This window comes from Heterodontus francisci, chromosome 7 (genome assembly GCF_036365525.1).
Source record: "Heterodontus francisci isolate sHetFra1 chromosome 7, sHetFra1.hap1, whole genome shotgun sequence".
Classification (NCBI taxonomy): domain Eukaryota; kingdom Metazoa; phylum Chordata; class Chondrichthyes; order Heterodontiformes; family Heterodontidae; genus Heterodontus; species Heterodontus francisci.
In genome coordinates this window covers 109,414,708-109,430,778 of record NC_090377.1, presented here as the reverse complement: position 1 = coordinate 109,430,778, position 16,071 = coordinate 109,414,708, and the positions used below count along the sequence as shown (strand labels likewise).

Genomic DNA, 16,071 nt, shown 5'->3' with positions numbered 1-16,071 from the left:
TTAAGTGGGTATCCCTTGTCTCCGAGCAGCCAGCTGGTAAATTGCTTTCCAGGTGCGATAACTGCAGGAAGCTTACCAGTGGCTGTCTAAAGTCACCATCTCCGTCAACATTTTTCTGTCTCGATTCTTCGAAGGCTCAGTTGGAGACATTTACAGGATCCTGCAGTTGGCTTATTTGCCAGGGCCAGCAATTATGTCAACTTTGCCACCAATGATGCTAGTCAGAATGAATGGGCGCTAGGGTTTGCGTCTCTAGCTGGCTTCCCACAGGTACAGAGTGTCATTGACTACACACACGTGGCGACCAGGGTACCCGTAGATCCCAGGAGTGTTCGTCAATTGCAAGGGTTTCCACTTCATCCATGTGCAGCAGGTGTGCAACCGCAATAAAGATCTTTATGCAGGTGTGTGTATGATTCCCAGGCAATAGCCATGATGCTTTTGTCCCATAGCAGTTGAAGCTTACTGCTGTCATCACACCTGGAAGTCAATTTACCGGCTGGCTGCTCAGAGACAAGGGATACCCATTTAATATGTGACGCTTCTCAGAAATGCAAGGAATGAGGTCAAGGATGATACAATGAATGCCTTATGACTGCCAGATGTGTGATTGAGCAAGCCATTGGCCTGCTGAAGAGGCGCTTCAGATGTTTGCTCAGATCTCAAGTTGCGTATCCATAATCAACCAGCCAGGGTACCTCTGCTCTCGTTATGTCAGCATCACAGACTGACATCCGTATTTCACCAACAGGGGCAGGGTGAAGAGGCAGGTTACCAAGTCTACCTCAGCCGGAATGGGAATTGAACCCACACTGTTGGCATCGTTCTGAACCACACGCTAGCCATCTGGCCAATGAGCTAACCGGTCCCTCAGTGTTCAGAATGATTGTGGTTTGCTGTGCTCTGCACAACATTGCACAGCAGGGTGGTTTGGACCTGCAGGTGGAACAAGACGCAGAGCACAGAACCTCTTTGGAGGAGGAAGACGAGGAGGTGGAAGGTATGATGACAGTGCACCACCAGTTGCTCACATTGCTTCCTGGGATGACAGGGCTGCCTTGATTATTGCGATGTTCACTTAGGTTCCACCAGTAGAGCCATCTCACAACCACATACAACAGCCACTTTTCCCCCACGCCCCCATCCATTGATGCAAAGCAGTCCTGCAAGACAAAGCATTCCTTTCATGTCTCTCCCATTGATCACTGTCGATTCATATCGCCCCATTCATCAAATAATGTAAAAAGCCACTTGCCAGTCAGCAACCAAGAATGGGCAAGACAGGGAAGTGATGAAAGAGAGTAACAAGCTAAATAAAACACAAAAATGCAACAATATAACAATGTCTAGGACACCCATGTCCATACTCATGTGCAGCTACAAATCTTTAATATTCGCTTTCCTACTGTCTCACATAGTGTAACCTCTGTGGCCTTAGAGGTAGAGGCAGGCAACTCACATCCCTACTCTGACTGCTGAGATGTCCATTGTCCTGGATGTTGATGTTCTTGAGGGCTTCACCAAAGGCTTTTCCACCAGCAGGGACAGACTTGGACGTTGGGAGATGAGGCAGCATGTGGACTACCGATTGAGAGGTGGGGTGGTGGCAACGGGTAGAAGTGGATGCGCTTTGAGTGGAGTCCCCACCTCCATGTTGCTTTTTGCCATCATCCCCCTTATGGTCCAGCCGCACTTTGCTGCTGCCATTGTTCTGAAGAGTACTTTGTTGCAGGTCATTGGGGTTCTGTAAGGATAAGGCTAATGGTAGCTGCTGTCCTACTTTAGGTGGTATCCAGAGTCTGCAGGCCCTGCTCAAGGTCTACATTGACTCATGAGATTGCTGCGTTTGATGTTCCATGCAGTTGGCCAGTCCAGACGACATTGCAGTGCCTTGCAACATCGACCCTCTCGTGCTTGAGACTGACTCTTCCAATCTCTGCAATTATGGTCAGTGAGCTTGGAAGGTTTGTCAGTACATTCCACATTCTCTACTGCTGCTCAGATTATCCTCTTCATCGACGGCCCTGGTATACAGCATCAGTGTCCAGCTAAGCAAAGTTTCGGCCCTCTGATGTGGACTCTCCACTGCTGTTCCCATGCTGCCATCTGCTCTTGTTCACTTGTAAAGTGTGAGTCACCAGTTGAAAACCCAACTACCTTTCATACTTTGGGACCAGTAAGAATATCTGAGCTGGTGTATGTTCTGTAGGAGTCCTGTGATGGTATACCCTCAGAGGAAGTATTATCCATGACCTCCGTCAACTCCTGCTGCATGCGTGAAGACCCTGTTGGAGATAAAAGACATGAATGAGCATTGGCAAGATAAGAAGGTTGCAACCTCTCATTATGAACATGGTCATATTTCACTGTGTTGACATCAAATCAGCATGAGTGAGTATTGTATGACATGCTGCTGTCTGATATTTAATTGTGTCATCAGGTAGCCGACGGTCAGGCACGCTGAGACTCTGCTGATCTGCAGTGCTGCCTCCTTTGCACTTATCAGCTGTAAGATGTTTGGAGGGTCACCTCCGGTTCTCTACCTTTCCCTGATGATGCATGCTTTCTTCAAGGAAGGAAAGGGTAGATATGTCAGTGAGTGTCATGGCATGTGTTCATCTGATGGATGGAGCGCATTTGGTAAGGTAATCAGGGAGAGGCATGACATTGCGTAGAGAGGGTGAGTGTCAGTGGTGGATGGATAGATGGGAATGTGAGGAAGTGCGTGGATGGAGAAGAATGGGTGCACCTGCAAGGTAAGCGGATGTGAGGACTGATGTGACGGAATAGGCTTGAGAAGGCAGAGTGATGGGGTGGGGTGATGTGCACAGCAGGGTGTCAGTGAATTTACCACAGTACTCAATCTTTCCAGATCTGATTAGGTCATTAAAACATTTCCTGCACTGCATCCAGAAGTGTGGCACTACGCTCCTGCTGCTGACCTGCTTGGCAGCCTCCAACCATGCCGCTTTGGTCTCTGCAGGTTTCTTCCTTCCATTGCTGGGGAACCGTGTCTCCATCTGACTCCTCACAACCCCCAGCAGCACATCAAGTGAGGTGTTATTGAAATGGGGTGCAGCCTTTGCACCTCTCACTTCCATTCAAAGCCTTTCTTCTCTCTTGAACTCCAATAAGGGAGTTGAGATCTGTCTTTGGTCCTCATTACACCTGCTATAACTTATTGCCAAACCCATAAGTAAAATGCTAATAAGGTGGCTGTGTTAAAAAGCTACTGGTAGATGCACTTAAATTACTTACTGGTTTCCCACTTAATTTCTGACCCTCCACAAGCTCCCATCGCATCTCCCAGATAAGGCCGGGTTGGTGGGTTTCAGACTTTCCCTGAACCGTATGAAAGATATGGTATATATGTGTGCTAAGAATTACGCTAACAACCAATTTAAGATTATCAGTCGGGCTTGCAATGTGGCTCACTTACACTTGCTAGAAGCTACATATATTCATACGCAGGGCCCTGTCCTCTGCAGGCAAAAGGAACATGTCCAGGCATTGCACCTTTTTTGAATTAAACAGAAGTGTGGAGGACAATAGTTCCCGGGTGCATTCTCCATGACAATATCTTGACCAATCAGAGTCGGCTTGCCAACCACTCAGTACTAGAGGCCTGCTCAGGTTGGGGAAAAAAGAACCCGACCCAAACCCAACCGAACCACCGTGAACCCGACCCGACCTGAGCCCGCCCCAACTTGACCCGACCCGACCATCCCTTTACTTACCTACCGACTGGGAAGCTCCACGAAGCTGCAGCACATGCGCGATGATGTCATAGTGATGTCACTCGTTCACTACGCAGATTCAGTTTCGTCCCAGACTCCCAGCTCAAGTAAGTTTTTTAATTTCAATACTTACCAGCAGAGCACTTACTGTGTGTATCGGCCCGACCCAACCCGACTCGACCTGGACTCAGCCCGACCTGACCCGGGCCTGAGCTCCATACCCTGAAGATGGGCCTGACCTGACCCAAACCCGACACATGTCGTCAGGTCCTGTTGGGTTGGGGTCGGGTAGCAGGCCTCTACTTAGTACCCTTTTCGCTTGCAGTATAATTGTTGTTCCCTTTGAAATTTAGCATTCTTGTGTCTATCTTGATGACCGCAAGATGAAAAGCTTCGCCAGCATATCTCTTTTTTTCAGCAATACTCAAAATATAAGGAAGAGCTATAGGTTCAGTACCAATAGAAGATTTCATAACGTTCAGTTCACACATTAAAATTGACAGCTGCTGTTGACTGAAGATGATTAATCTGGGGCACGCTTTATCTGGTCAGTGACGAATCTGTGAAAATAACACGCTGCTGTCAGACTAGCAGTGTTGATGACTTTCAAAGATGGAAAGTTGCTGAACAAAGAGGAAATTAAAAAATCTTTACAGAATGTCAGCCAAGCTAACAATGCCTGGAACTACACGCTGTTGTAGTATTTAAAAAACACCAATGATTGGGCAAACCTCAGATCGTTCCCGGTATGTATAGGCCAGTCAAGATTGCTGCCAATATCAGAGGGAAAAGCATAAAGTGTGGCTGTAGTCTGATGTTGAGAATGACCAACATACCTCCACACTGCAAAGCTCTTAAAATAAATAATGTACATAGTCTTTCCCAGTTGTATTCAATAGACTGAGAAGATTTGGCCTGCATTTGGTTTGTGATTAAACCCATAATTGCAGTAGGTAATTCAATATTGCCTTAAAAACAAGGCAGGATGTTGGGTGAATGCTATCTTATTACGTGGTTCACATGAAAGAAATTGTTGAATATTATTTGTCTCAGGTAATTGTACTCTGGGGTAACCTAATGGCAAATTTGGTACAATAAATTCTCTACGTTACCAATTAATAGGAAGAGAGCTCCTTCCTCAATCATTTCAGAGATGGAATCAGAAAGGTTACAGCACAGAAGGAGGCTATTCTGCCCTTCATGCCTGTGCTGGCTCTCTGCAAAAGCAACTTACCAAGTCCCATGTCCCTACCTTTTCACCGTAGCCTTGAAAATCTTTTCACTTTAGCTAACTATCCAGTTCTCTTTTGAAGGCCTTGATTGAATCTGCCTCCACCACACATTCAGGCAGTGCATTCCAGAAGTTTATTCTTTTGCCAATCACCTTAACTTGGTGTCCTCTGGTTCTGGATCCTTATGCCAATGGAAGCAGTTTCTTCCTATCTACTCTGTCCAGACCCCTCATGGTTTTGAACACCTCTATCAAATCTCCTTTTAATCTTCCCTTCTGCAAAGAGAATAGCCTCACCTTCTCCAACCAATCCCTGTAACTGAAGTTTCTCATCCCTGGAAGCATTCTTGTGAATCTTTTCTGCACCTTGTCTAATGCCTTCACATTCTTCCTAAAGTGTGGTGCCCAGAATTGGACACAGTACCCCAGTAGAGGCTGAACCAGTGTTTTATACATATTTATCATAACTTCTTTCTTCTTGTATTCTATGCCCTTGTTTATAAAGCCGAGGATCTCTTATGCTTTATTAACAGCTTTCTCAACCACCCTTACAACCTTCAGTAATTTTATACCCCCACGTTCCTCTACTCCTGCAGCCCCTTTAGAATTATGTCACACTTTTCTGCATTAAATTTCACCTGCCACTTGTCTGCCAATTCCACCAGCCAGTCTATGTCATCTTGAAGTTTTTGTTACTATTCTCCTCACAGTTCACAATACTTCCAACTTTTGTGTCATCGGCAAATTTTGAAATTGTGCCCTGTACACCCAAGTCTAGGTCATTAATATATCAAGAAAAGCAGGGGTCTTAACACCAACCTCTGGGGACAGACTATATACCTTCCTGCAGTCCGAAGAACAGTTGTTCACAACTACTCTCTGTTTTCTGTCACTCAGCCAACTTCGTATCCATGCTGCTACTGTCCCTTTTATTCCATGGGCTCTAATTTTGCTGACAAGCTGGTTATATCGCACTTTTTCAAATGCCTTTTGGAAGTCTATGTACACCACATCAACCCTCTCTGTTACCTCATCAAAAAATTCAAGCGAGTTAGATAAACAAGATTTGTCTTTCATCTGTGCTGGCTTTCCTTAATTAATGCACTGTTGTATAAGTGACTTCCACTTGATTTGTGAATCTGCTTGCTGAAAAAATTCTCCAAAATCTAATAAACATTACTGTCTAGATCTCACTGCTAAAGAAAATGTCTCACTTGAATCCATCAATCCTGTTATCAATTCAGATTCTTCCTTTTTACAGCTGCCTCATAGAATACTAATGTGTGAAAATTCAGCAGTGTACAACAGTCATTAATCATTTCGTTATGACTTTCTGCATTCTTTGCTACATCATATTTTCCTTGTACCAACCTTACATCAAATACACTTTCCTGTGCCATCTTTTCTATCCTTAATAGCAAGTTTATCCAGTGAATTGCTTAGTTATACAACATCAACATATTTAGAGACCAGGAAGGTGTCCGGGTTAATCCTTGTAACATGATTTTAACTAGGGCTCTGTTCACTGAGTCAATGCCCCTTGGACTAAAACACAAGCTCAAGTTCCTGTTTCTGATTGCTATCACTTTTGGAAATGCAAACATGTAGAAGTCAAGTCTCCAGCCCTCATAGTTGAGTATTCTCTGATACTTGGGACATTTCAGAATTTATGTCACTGCTGGGGGCAGATTTCTGCTACAAAGGATAGTTGAAATCTGGGCCATGGGTGCTGAGTCAATTGAAACTTTCAAGACTGAGGTGGATAAATTTTTGATCGGTAGTGGTATCACAGGATTCAGAATAAAAAAAATGATGTTGAGGTACAGATCCGCTATGATCTAATTGAATGGTCAAGCAGGCTCGAGGGGCTGAATGGCCTCCTATGTATGTTGCAGGAAAGAAATTGATTGTAAGAACATAAGAAATAGAAGCAGGGGTACACCAATTGGGTCCTCGAGCCTTTTTCTCCACTTTCCCATCCAATCCCCACATTCCTTGATTCCCTTAGTGTCCAAAAATCTATTGATCTTAGTCTTGAAGATACTCAGTGAACAATCACAGCTCTATGGGGTGGAAAATTCACAGCCCTCTGAGTGAAGAAATTTCACCTCATCTCAGTTGTAAATGGCTAACCCTTATCGTGAGACTATATCCCCTAGTTCTAGACTTTACAGCCAGGGGAAACAGCCTGTTATTCTCTACCCTAACGAGCCCTTTTCAATGGATAGTTGCTGTGATGATGGACCATCTCGGCATTCAATAACTGCCACTCTTTTGATGTAGAGGGTGACTTGCGAACAGCTTATTTAGTGCATTTTCTCAGTACTTTGTTGTAAATAGCAGTTGGAGGTTCCCGTTAAGACTGTGTGTGTGCACTTTTCATTCACCATTCTTGCAAGGGAGGAGAGATAGTACAGTAATGGTCTGAGAATGCCATGGAAAGTTGAGCAAAATAATAACAGAGTAAGCTCAGGTAACTGTAGAATTGCACCAACTGTGTATAGACATAGCCCACAATTTCAAGCAACGAGTTTGTTAAGGCCATGCTTGTAATTTATTATGCTTAAAGGAGACTCCATCCTATTAAGAAACAAGAAACACCATATGTGCAGTTCAGTAAGAGCTTGGCTTCTGACGTTACATTTGAGGAAATGTACTTGATTCTATTTTTATGTGTGATCTGGATAGGATGAAAGCATGGTAGATACAGTTTTCTGGAAGTGTGCTGTGGAGCATGTGGAAAGACATTTAGGCAGAGTTGGAACAATAAGTACAATTCATGGCTTTTTAATATGGTGAGCCTTCTGTCCTTGGTATTCGCTGACTGAGGATGGAATGGGCTGCGCATTGTGCTGCTGTTGCTTTAAATATTACTTATTGATTATCGTTTAAGACCATCATTTGTTTGTTGCGTTAATCAAAGTGACATGTCTGAGCTTGAACTAGCACAAGTTTAGTTTTTACAAGTTCAATAAGCTGTTGTAGATAGCAAATGGTGGCTAAAAGAATGGCTGCATCTGCTCCAAAATGCTCTTTTTCAGTAGCTCTTCTGATGCTCCAGCAAACTATTAGGGCAATCCGCAGCGTCGAGGGGCTGGTAAAATGCTGCAAGGGGTGGCCCGCCTCAACCTGCGATGTCGAGAAGGGCCTGCCACATATTACTGGCGGCACTTTGGTGTGGTCTCCCCCCCCCCAACCACCACCACCAGGCGGCGGGCCCTTCATCTCCATAGTAAAATAAGGCCTAATGAAATGCAAATTCACCTACCTGCAGGCAGCGGCTGTCCCACTCCGATACTACGGCCACTGTTCGTGCTCCACGCGCCTTCGGAACTCAGTATGGAGTTCCAGGCGAGAACCTGGTGTGGAGGGAGAAGTAATAACGTTGTCTGGGCAGGACGGAGGAGCAGGGAATACACTTTTTATTGGATGTGGGGATGGTGGGAAGGGGTTGGAGGCCAAATGCTCAAAGGTTCGGGGGGAAAGTCGGGAAGGGCACAAATTATTTTTTGAGAATAAATGCCACTTAAATGACCATTGAGGGGGTTGGGGAAGGGCCTCAACATCTTTATTCATTGCTAATAAAACTTACCAATGACTGCACCTTTAAAAATGAAAACTACATTGTAAGGGCTTAAAGCCCTTTAAAAATGGCGCCACGCCTGCGCGGTGGTGGCGGACACCGTTGCCGGGGATGCAGCAGCCGTCCTCTTGCGTCATCAGGGGCGGCCGCTTCGTCTCCTCTATTTAAATGAGCCCCCACGTATAATATCGTGGGGCCTCAGGAATGGTGCATCCGTGCGGGATGCACGCCTTTTTAGAGTGCGCCACTGCGGACTGCGACGCACTCATAAAATTCAGCCCTTAGTGATGTATTTAAAAATTTGCTTCCGTGGCATAAAAATGTCATTTTTGATCAAACCTGCACACAAACTACCACGGGGATTGCCACTATTATTCTGAAGATGTTACAATATCGTTGTAGGACAACACATGCTGACCTATATAAGAAAAGTTTGTTAAGATGCAGCGATGCAGAGTATACTGCCCCTGAATTATCAGACCAGAAAACCTGAAACACATGCTTAAATTATCAGAACACGTCATTTTCTCATATGTTTGTCACTTTTTTATTATGCTAAAAGTTATTAAATTATTGATTTTCTCAAAATTCACATTTCTTTTTAAAATTTTCTTGCATTATAGTATTTCCATATTGACGAATCATTTGTTACGGTATGTGGCTTTGCTGTTGCTACTTTTGGATTTTCTTTTAATATACTGGTGAATGCTGGATCTAATAATGGGAAATGAACCAGACCAGATAAGTGAAGCAAGTGTACGGGAGCATCTAGGTAAGAGCAATCACAACATTACAAGGTTTAAGATAATGATTGAGACAGACATAAAAAAGACAAAGACCTAGGTAATTGATTGGAATGAACTGATTTTGAAGGGATGAGAATGGAACTAGGTAAGATAAACTGGACAAAAGTACTGACAAAGCTAGAGCAGCAATCATAAATATTTTAAAATGTGATCAATAGAAATCAGGAGAAATCGGTTAACAAACAGGAACAGGCTAGCCAGCAATGATACATCATAGAGATAAAGGTAAAATTGAAACAAATGAAAAATAGATGCATAGTTAATGAGGATCACAACGGGAATGCAAAGAGATTAGGAAAGAAATCAGAAAAACAATTGGAAAGGCAAAAGGAACTGTAGAATAACATTATTAAAGAATGTAAAAATATTAAAGTCATCTACATAATTATAAATAACAGGAAAATCAGGATCAGGACAAGGCAGGAAAGGGATAAAAATGCGAAATTCATGGTCTTTTTATGCCTGTCTCAATCATTATCTTAAACCTTGTTATGTTGTGATTGCTATTACCTAGATGCACCCCTACACTTATGTCACTTATCTGGTCTGGTTCATTTCCCATTACTAGATCCAGCATTCACCTTAAGAAGGTAAGAAAATCCAAAAGCAGCAAGAGCAAAGCCACAGTGAAACCAGAGAAGTATTAAATACTACTTTGCCTTACTATTAACTGGGGACGCTAACAAGATGGACGTGACATTAGAAGAAAAGACCAAAAGGATATCAAAACATTGAAAGAAAGCAGGGAGGTAATTGATAAACTAGTCAATCTTAGAGTAGATAAAACCCCTGGTCTGGATGGATTGCATCCACTCATTAAAGAGAGCTATGGAAGTGTTAGCAGAGGCACTATATAAAAAATCAATAGAAAAGGGAACAGTACCAGTAAAAGAAAAACATCTAGAATCTGAGAATTTAATAAAGAAAAGTCAGCACTGAATTCAAAAGGGAAAGTCATGCTTGACCAGCCTTATTGAATTCTTAGAAAAAGTTATAGAGTACATAAAGACAATACAGTGTATTGAATATACTTGTAGTTTCAAAAAAAATCTTAAATATGGTTCCGCATGGTAGGCTCATTAGGTCAGAGCATGTGGAGTCAGGGGACAAGTAATAGAATGGATAGAAAATTGCCAACAAAGCAGAAAACAAAGAGTAGGGGTTATAGGCAGTTACTCAGATTGGTGGAATGAAGGAAGTGGTGTTCCGCAGGGATCGGTTCTGGGATCATTGTTGTTCACCATTTACATAAATGTTTTGGACTCCGGAATCGGAAGTCCAATATCAAAATTTGTGGACACCACTAAATTGGGGGTATAGTTAATACCGAAGAAGTCAGCGAAAAGATATGAGAAGACATTAACAAACTTCCAGAATGGCTGTGTAAATAGCAAATTATTTTTAATGTGGATAAGTGTGAGGTAATGCATTTTGGTAGGAAGAACAAGGAGGCCACTACGTGTAAAATAGGAGTCTAAATAGGGTAGAGGAACAAAGGGATCTCGGGGTACAGATTCACATCATTAAAAGTAGTAACACAAGTTAACAAAGCCATAAACATTGAAACAAAGTTTTGGGCCTTATTTTTAGATGAAGAGAATTCAAAAGCAAATTATGTTAAACTTTCATAGGACCTTAGTTAGACCATATTCTGAGTACAATGCTCAGATCTGGTATCCATATTATAAAAATTATATAGATGCACTGTGCAAAAAAAAAAGTGCAAAGAAGATTCACAAGGATGTATCTCTGAACTGAGAGGTTATAACTCAGGAAAGACTCAACAAGATCTGGGGCTCATTTTTCTAGAAAAGAGAAAGCTAAGAGATGACCTGGGAAAGGTCTTTAAAATTATGAAGGGGTTTGATGTGGTCGATGTAGAGAAGATGTTTCCACTTGCAGCTGAGACCGAAATGAGGGGCTATAATGACAACAACTGCTTGTATTTATATAGTGCCATTAAGTTAATAAAATGCCCCACGGCTCTTCAGAGGGTCATTTTAAAGCAAAATATGGAACTGAGCCACACGTGGAGATATTAGGGCAGATGACCAAAAACTTAGTCAAAGAGGTAAGGAGTGTCTTAAAGGAGGAAGGAGCAGTAGAGAGGTGTAGCGGTTTTGGGAGGGAATTCCAGATCTTAGGGCCCAGGGGGCTGAAGGCACAGCCACTATTGGTGGAGCAGTTAAAATCAGAGATACGTGGTTGAAAGCTCATCTTGTGGTCGAGGGGTAGTATCTAGATGAGAAATAGGAGGGGATTAACGAGAGATTCTTTGCGGACACCAGAGGTAGCTGCGGGATTGGGAAGAGAAACCATTGCAGGTTATTCATTGGTTATGTTCAAATAGATAAGAATGGAACCAGGTGAGTCAGCATACCAACAACATAGTCAGCAATCAATCCATAAGGAATTCAAGAGAAACTCTACCCAGAGAGCAGTTAGATTGTGGAACTCACTACCACATTGAGTAGTTGAGGTGAACAGCATAGATGCATTTAAGGGGAAGCTAGATAAACATAAGGGAGAATGGAATAAAAGGACATTTTGATAAAATGAGAAGCAGTTAGGTGGAGTACAAGATCCTGTGGAGCATAAACTGCAGCATAACCAAATGGCCTGTTTCTGTGCTGTAAATACTATGTAATACTGTCTGATACTTCTCATTAAAAAGAGCAAACACCCTATTGTTAGCTGATTGTCCAGAAATTTCTATCAAAAATCTATCACCACTAGAAACCTAAGTTTTGGTAAATTAATTACATTGATAACTCGCAATTTTTACACGAGCCAGATGGTCAGTAAAAGCATTGCTCGCAGCTAGTTATGTTACCTTGTTTGGCAGTGGGGAGCTGTGACTTGTGTGTGGGACTTTATGTTTGTCCAAATGATTCATCTTTTAGATTTGAAGTTTGAAATCATACAAGCAGAATTTATTAAAACTATTTGAAATGATTAGTTGTTGCTTGAAAGTGTATTGCAAGAAATGCATAGACGATGGAGTAATACTTCACTGATTGTAATTGTTACATACAGCTCCAGGTACAAGTTCATTTGGTAGTAGCTAACTCTTTTTGTCTGCTTTGTTATTTATTATGCACCAATGAAAAAGACTATGATTGGAAATCTGGGCTGCAAGATATAATTGGTTCATTTTGTTTATAAAAACCATTGTATTGTTTGTGTGTGGAGCCACCTGATAGACATAAAGTGAAGTTGTGCTTGCTCCCTCCCTCCCTACTAATTAAGACAGTTCTTCTGCTAAAATTCTCCAATAATGGCTAAATATTTCAAAAACGCCAAACATTTCAGATTTTTAAGACTTGTTTTCCCTTCCCACAAAACTTGCAAAACAGTGACCTAAAATCCTGAGGAATGCTACCTGCATATATTAAAATATAAAATGTTTAAAAAATTTAATTTAAAGGATTTGTGAATCAAGCTTGTTGAAATGCAAGACATTAAAATTTGACAAAAATTGCACAAGGCTGGGAGAAGTGCAAATAAAATTCAGTAATATAAAAATTTGTTATCATAGCTGCCAGTCACCTAGCTGAATATAATTAATACCCCAGGCTCCTGACAACAGCCTTAGGTCCGATTCCCAGCCACATAGTCAACTGTCAACACAAAGTTTAATAGCAATGAATTTCCTTAAATTATTGGAAAGAATTGGGGAGCTACTTCTCTACTCCCCCAATAGTTATTTTAGAGACTTCAGAACTGAATTGGTTTAAAATTAAGAGGTTGTGTAGCATTAGAGGGGGCAGAGAAAACAATTTTGTATGGTGTTTATAATTGCCATTTAAATTAAATTTATGAATTTAATTTATGAAAATTAAATCTGATCAAAGTTGGACTGCGGTTTTGTACTCGGGCAGTTCTCCAGTGTGCAGTTTACCTGAAATTAATTTTAATGGACAGGAAAAGTATGGGCTGCTGAGTGCACAAGCAAAAATTTTATTGCATCATACCCAAGTCACAACATTAACTTCTATGCTATGTTCTTACGTCAGTAGAAAAATCACCGAGTAGTTTTTTTCCATTCGCTTTGGATAAATTTGTGACTTTTTCTTTATTTGTTCATGGGATGTGGGCATTGCTGGCCAGGACTGCATTTGTTGCCCATCCCTAGTTGCACTTGAGAAGGTGGAGGTGTATTGTACCATAAAATTCCAGTGTGCTTAAAAAAAGTCCTAATTTTATCTGCTTCTGTGCACTGAAAATGAATGAAAAATCTGCTAAGTTTCAACTCCCAGCTCATCGAGATGTTTTATCATAAAATGGTTATAGCACAGGAAGAGGCCATTCAGCCAGTCGTGTCCATGCTGGCTCTCTGCCAGAGCGACTCACGTAGTCCCATTCCCCGCCTTTTCCGTACAGCCCTGCAAAATTTTTCTCTTCAGGTAGTTATCAAATTCTCTTTTGAAAGTCACGATTGAATCTGCCTCAACCACACTCTCAGGCACTGCATTCCAGATCCTAACCACTTGCTGCGTTAAAGAAAAGTTTTTCCACATGTCGCTGTTGCTTCATTTGCCAATCATATTAAAATCAGTACCTTTCTGGTTCTGGATCCTTCCGCCAATGGGAACAGTTTCTCCCTATCTACTCGCTCCAGACCCCTCATGATTTTTGACACCTCGATGTAGTCTCCTCTTAATCTTTTCTCCAAGGAGAACAGAACTGGACACAATACTCCAGTTGAGACTGAACTAGTGTTTTATAAAGGTTCACCATAACTTTGTACTCTATGTCTGTTTATAAAGCCCAAGATCCCATACGCTTTTTTAACCACTTTCTCAACCTGTCCTGCCACTTTCGGCGATTTGTGCACATATACACCAGGTCCCTCTGCTCTTGCACCCCTTTTAGACTTGTATTCTTTATTTTATATTGCCTCTCCTCATTCTTTCTACCAAAATGAACCACTCCACATTTCTCCGCATTAAACTTCATCTGCCATTTTAACGGTCCATTCTATGTCCACTTGAAGTTTATCATCCTCCTCACAGTTCAAAATACCGTGTACACAATTCTGTGTAGAGCATGTTTTTATTTTATTGTACGTTTATCAGGATTTACTCAAAGCTCCTAAATTTGCTACAGATCACACAACTTTCTGTTGTAAATGCATTAGTCTCCATGATCACTTGTTCCACTATGTTTGATTTGCAGAGATGGAATACAGTTGAATCGAGAGCTGCTGCAGTTGAATCCTGACATCCACGAACAGTACATCAACCTGCTTTGTCAGTATGATCCACACCGGGTAACGGATTTTCTGAGGGTGTCGGAATATTACAGACTCGAAGAAGCCATTCAGGTACTACTTAATAGTGTATATGAGAATCATATTAATGAGTTGTCTGTGACAAAAGACATGTTTGAGTATTGTAGAAAGAGGTCCTCACCCAGGCCAGTTCACTATTCCTTCCACAAACAATCCAGTTAAGACTGAGTCACAACATTTCATTACAAAATGCATATTCACCAGGCTAACTGATCCTTATGTCATTTTTCCATACCAGTTATCTGCAATACTGCATGTTCCAGTAGGCAGCATTATGGTGAGATTTTTCAATATTAAGCCTTGCATTGTACTTTATGCCACAGTGCCTTATCTCAGGAATAGTCCTGAAGAAATTGGAACCTGTTAAGAAATGATGAAATCATGCCAGTACAGTTAGACAGCTCTTGTAAAATTGAACAAAATGGAGACTTGGTAAATTGATAAAGTTGCAGGCTGTAAACTGGTTCCACTACAACTCTGCCAAAGCCATCCTGAAACCAATAGAATGAAAATCAGATGGGTGATCAACCTGCCAGATTACCAACTATGCAATGAAGACAAAAACTTACTCCAGAACATCTCTACTCTTTCTAATGAGAAAGATGAGAAGGGAGGGTAGGGGAGAGAAACCAGTTAACGGTGAGGATGCTTCTGTCCTATGGGGCTGGGAGGAACAAGCGGGATCAGGGGGCAGTGGATGTACTGTTGAGGATGAGGAGAGTCACAGTGGAAGGAGGGGAAGGGGTTGAATAAGTCATGGAAAAGAGATGATATAGATGTAGCAATGAATGTGAGGAGAGTTAGGAAAGAGATGAGGGTAGTGCAAAAGTCAAGGTGTAGTAATAGGAGCAAGGTGTGGGTGAATCACAAGTTTGAATGTAGTACTAGTTACATCAGAAGTGACTGTAAATTGCAGCTTTTCATTATAAATTAGTCACATAACACTAACAAGGCATGAAATTGTGAAGCAACTATAGAAACTGGCTGCTGGGTGACTCCTGAGCAGCCTTTCACTCTCAGAATTGTGGAATTTCTCCTTTCCAATGTTAGGAAGTCAAGCAAAACAAACTCGGTTCCTGTGCTGATTTCCGCCATCCCCCCCCAACCCATTAAATACTACTTTTTCATTAGAAGTTCTACCATGCCTCCCATGATACAGCCATTCTGCGCCCAAGGCCACAGAAAGCCAGGGAGTCATGCAAATGAACTTTAACAAATGCCATTAGCACTGTCGCAAACTAGCCTCACCCCTGCCAAGAGAGGAAACCTCAACTTGGGTTGGCAGGCAACTCTCAGATCAGTATTAAAATGCCGTAATTGAAGTCTATGCCTCAAGCATGCTGCCCTTTGAAGTACAGATTGCAAGTATCACCTACTGAAATTGATTTTTGGGCCCTGGAAATGGGAGATGCTTAATCCAT

The 16,071-nt window shown here is 42.0% G+C and overlaps 1 protein-coding gene across 2 annotated transcripts in view; it reads left to right on the top strand.

Moving 5' to 3' along the window:
• Positions 1-16,071, top strand: part of vps8 (VPS8 subunit of CORVET complex) — a 715,536-nt gene that overhangs the window by 298,357 nt on the left and 401,108 nt on the right. For both annotated transcript variants that reach the window (XM_068035875.1, XM_068035876.1), the window contains exon 35: positions 14,536-14,683. In XM_068035875.1, coding sequence (XP_067891976.1) covers positions 14,536-14,683 — 148 coding nt within the window. The remainder of the gene's footprint in view (positions 1-14,535; positions 14,684-16,071) is intronic.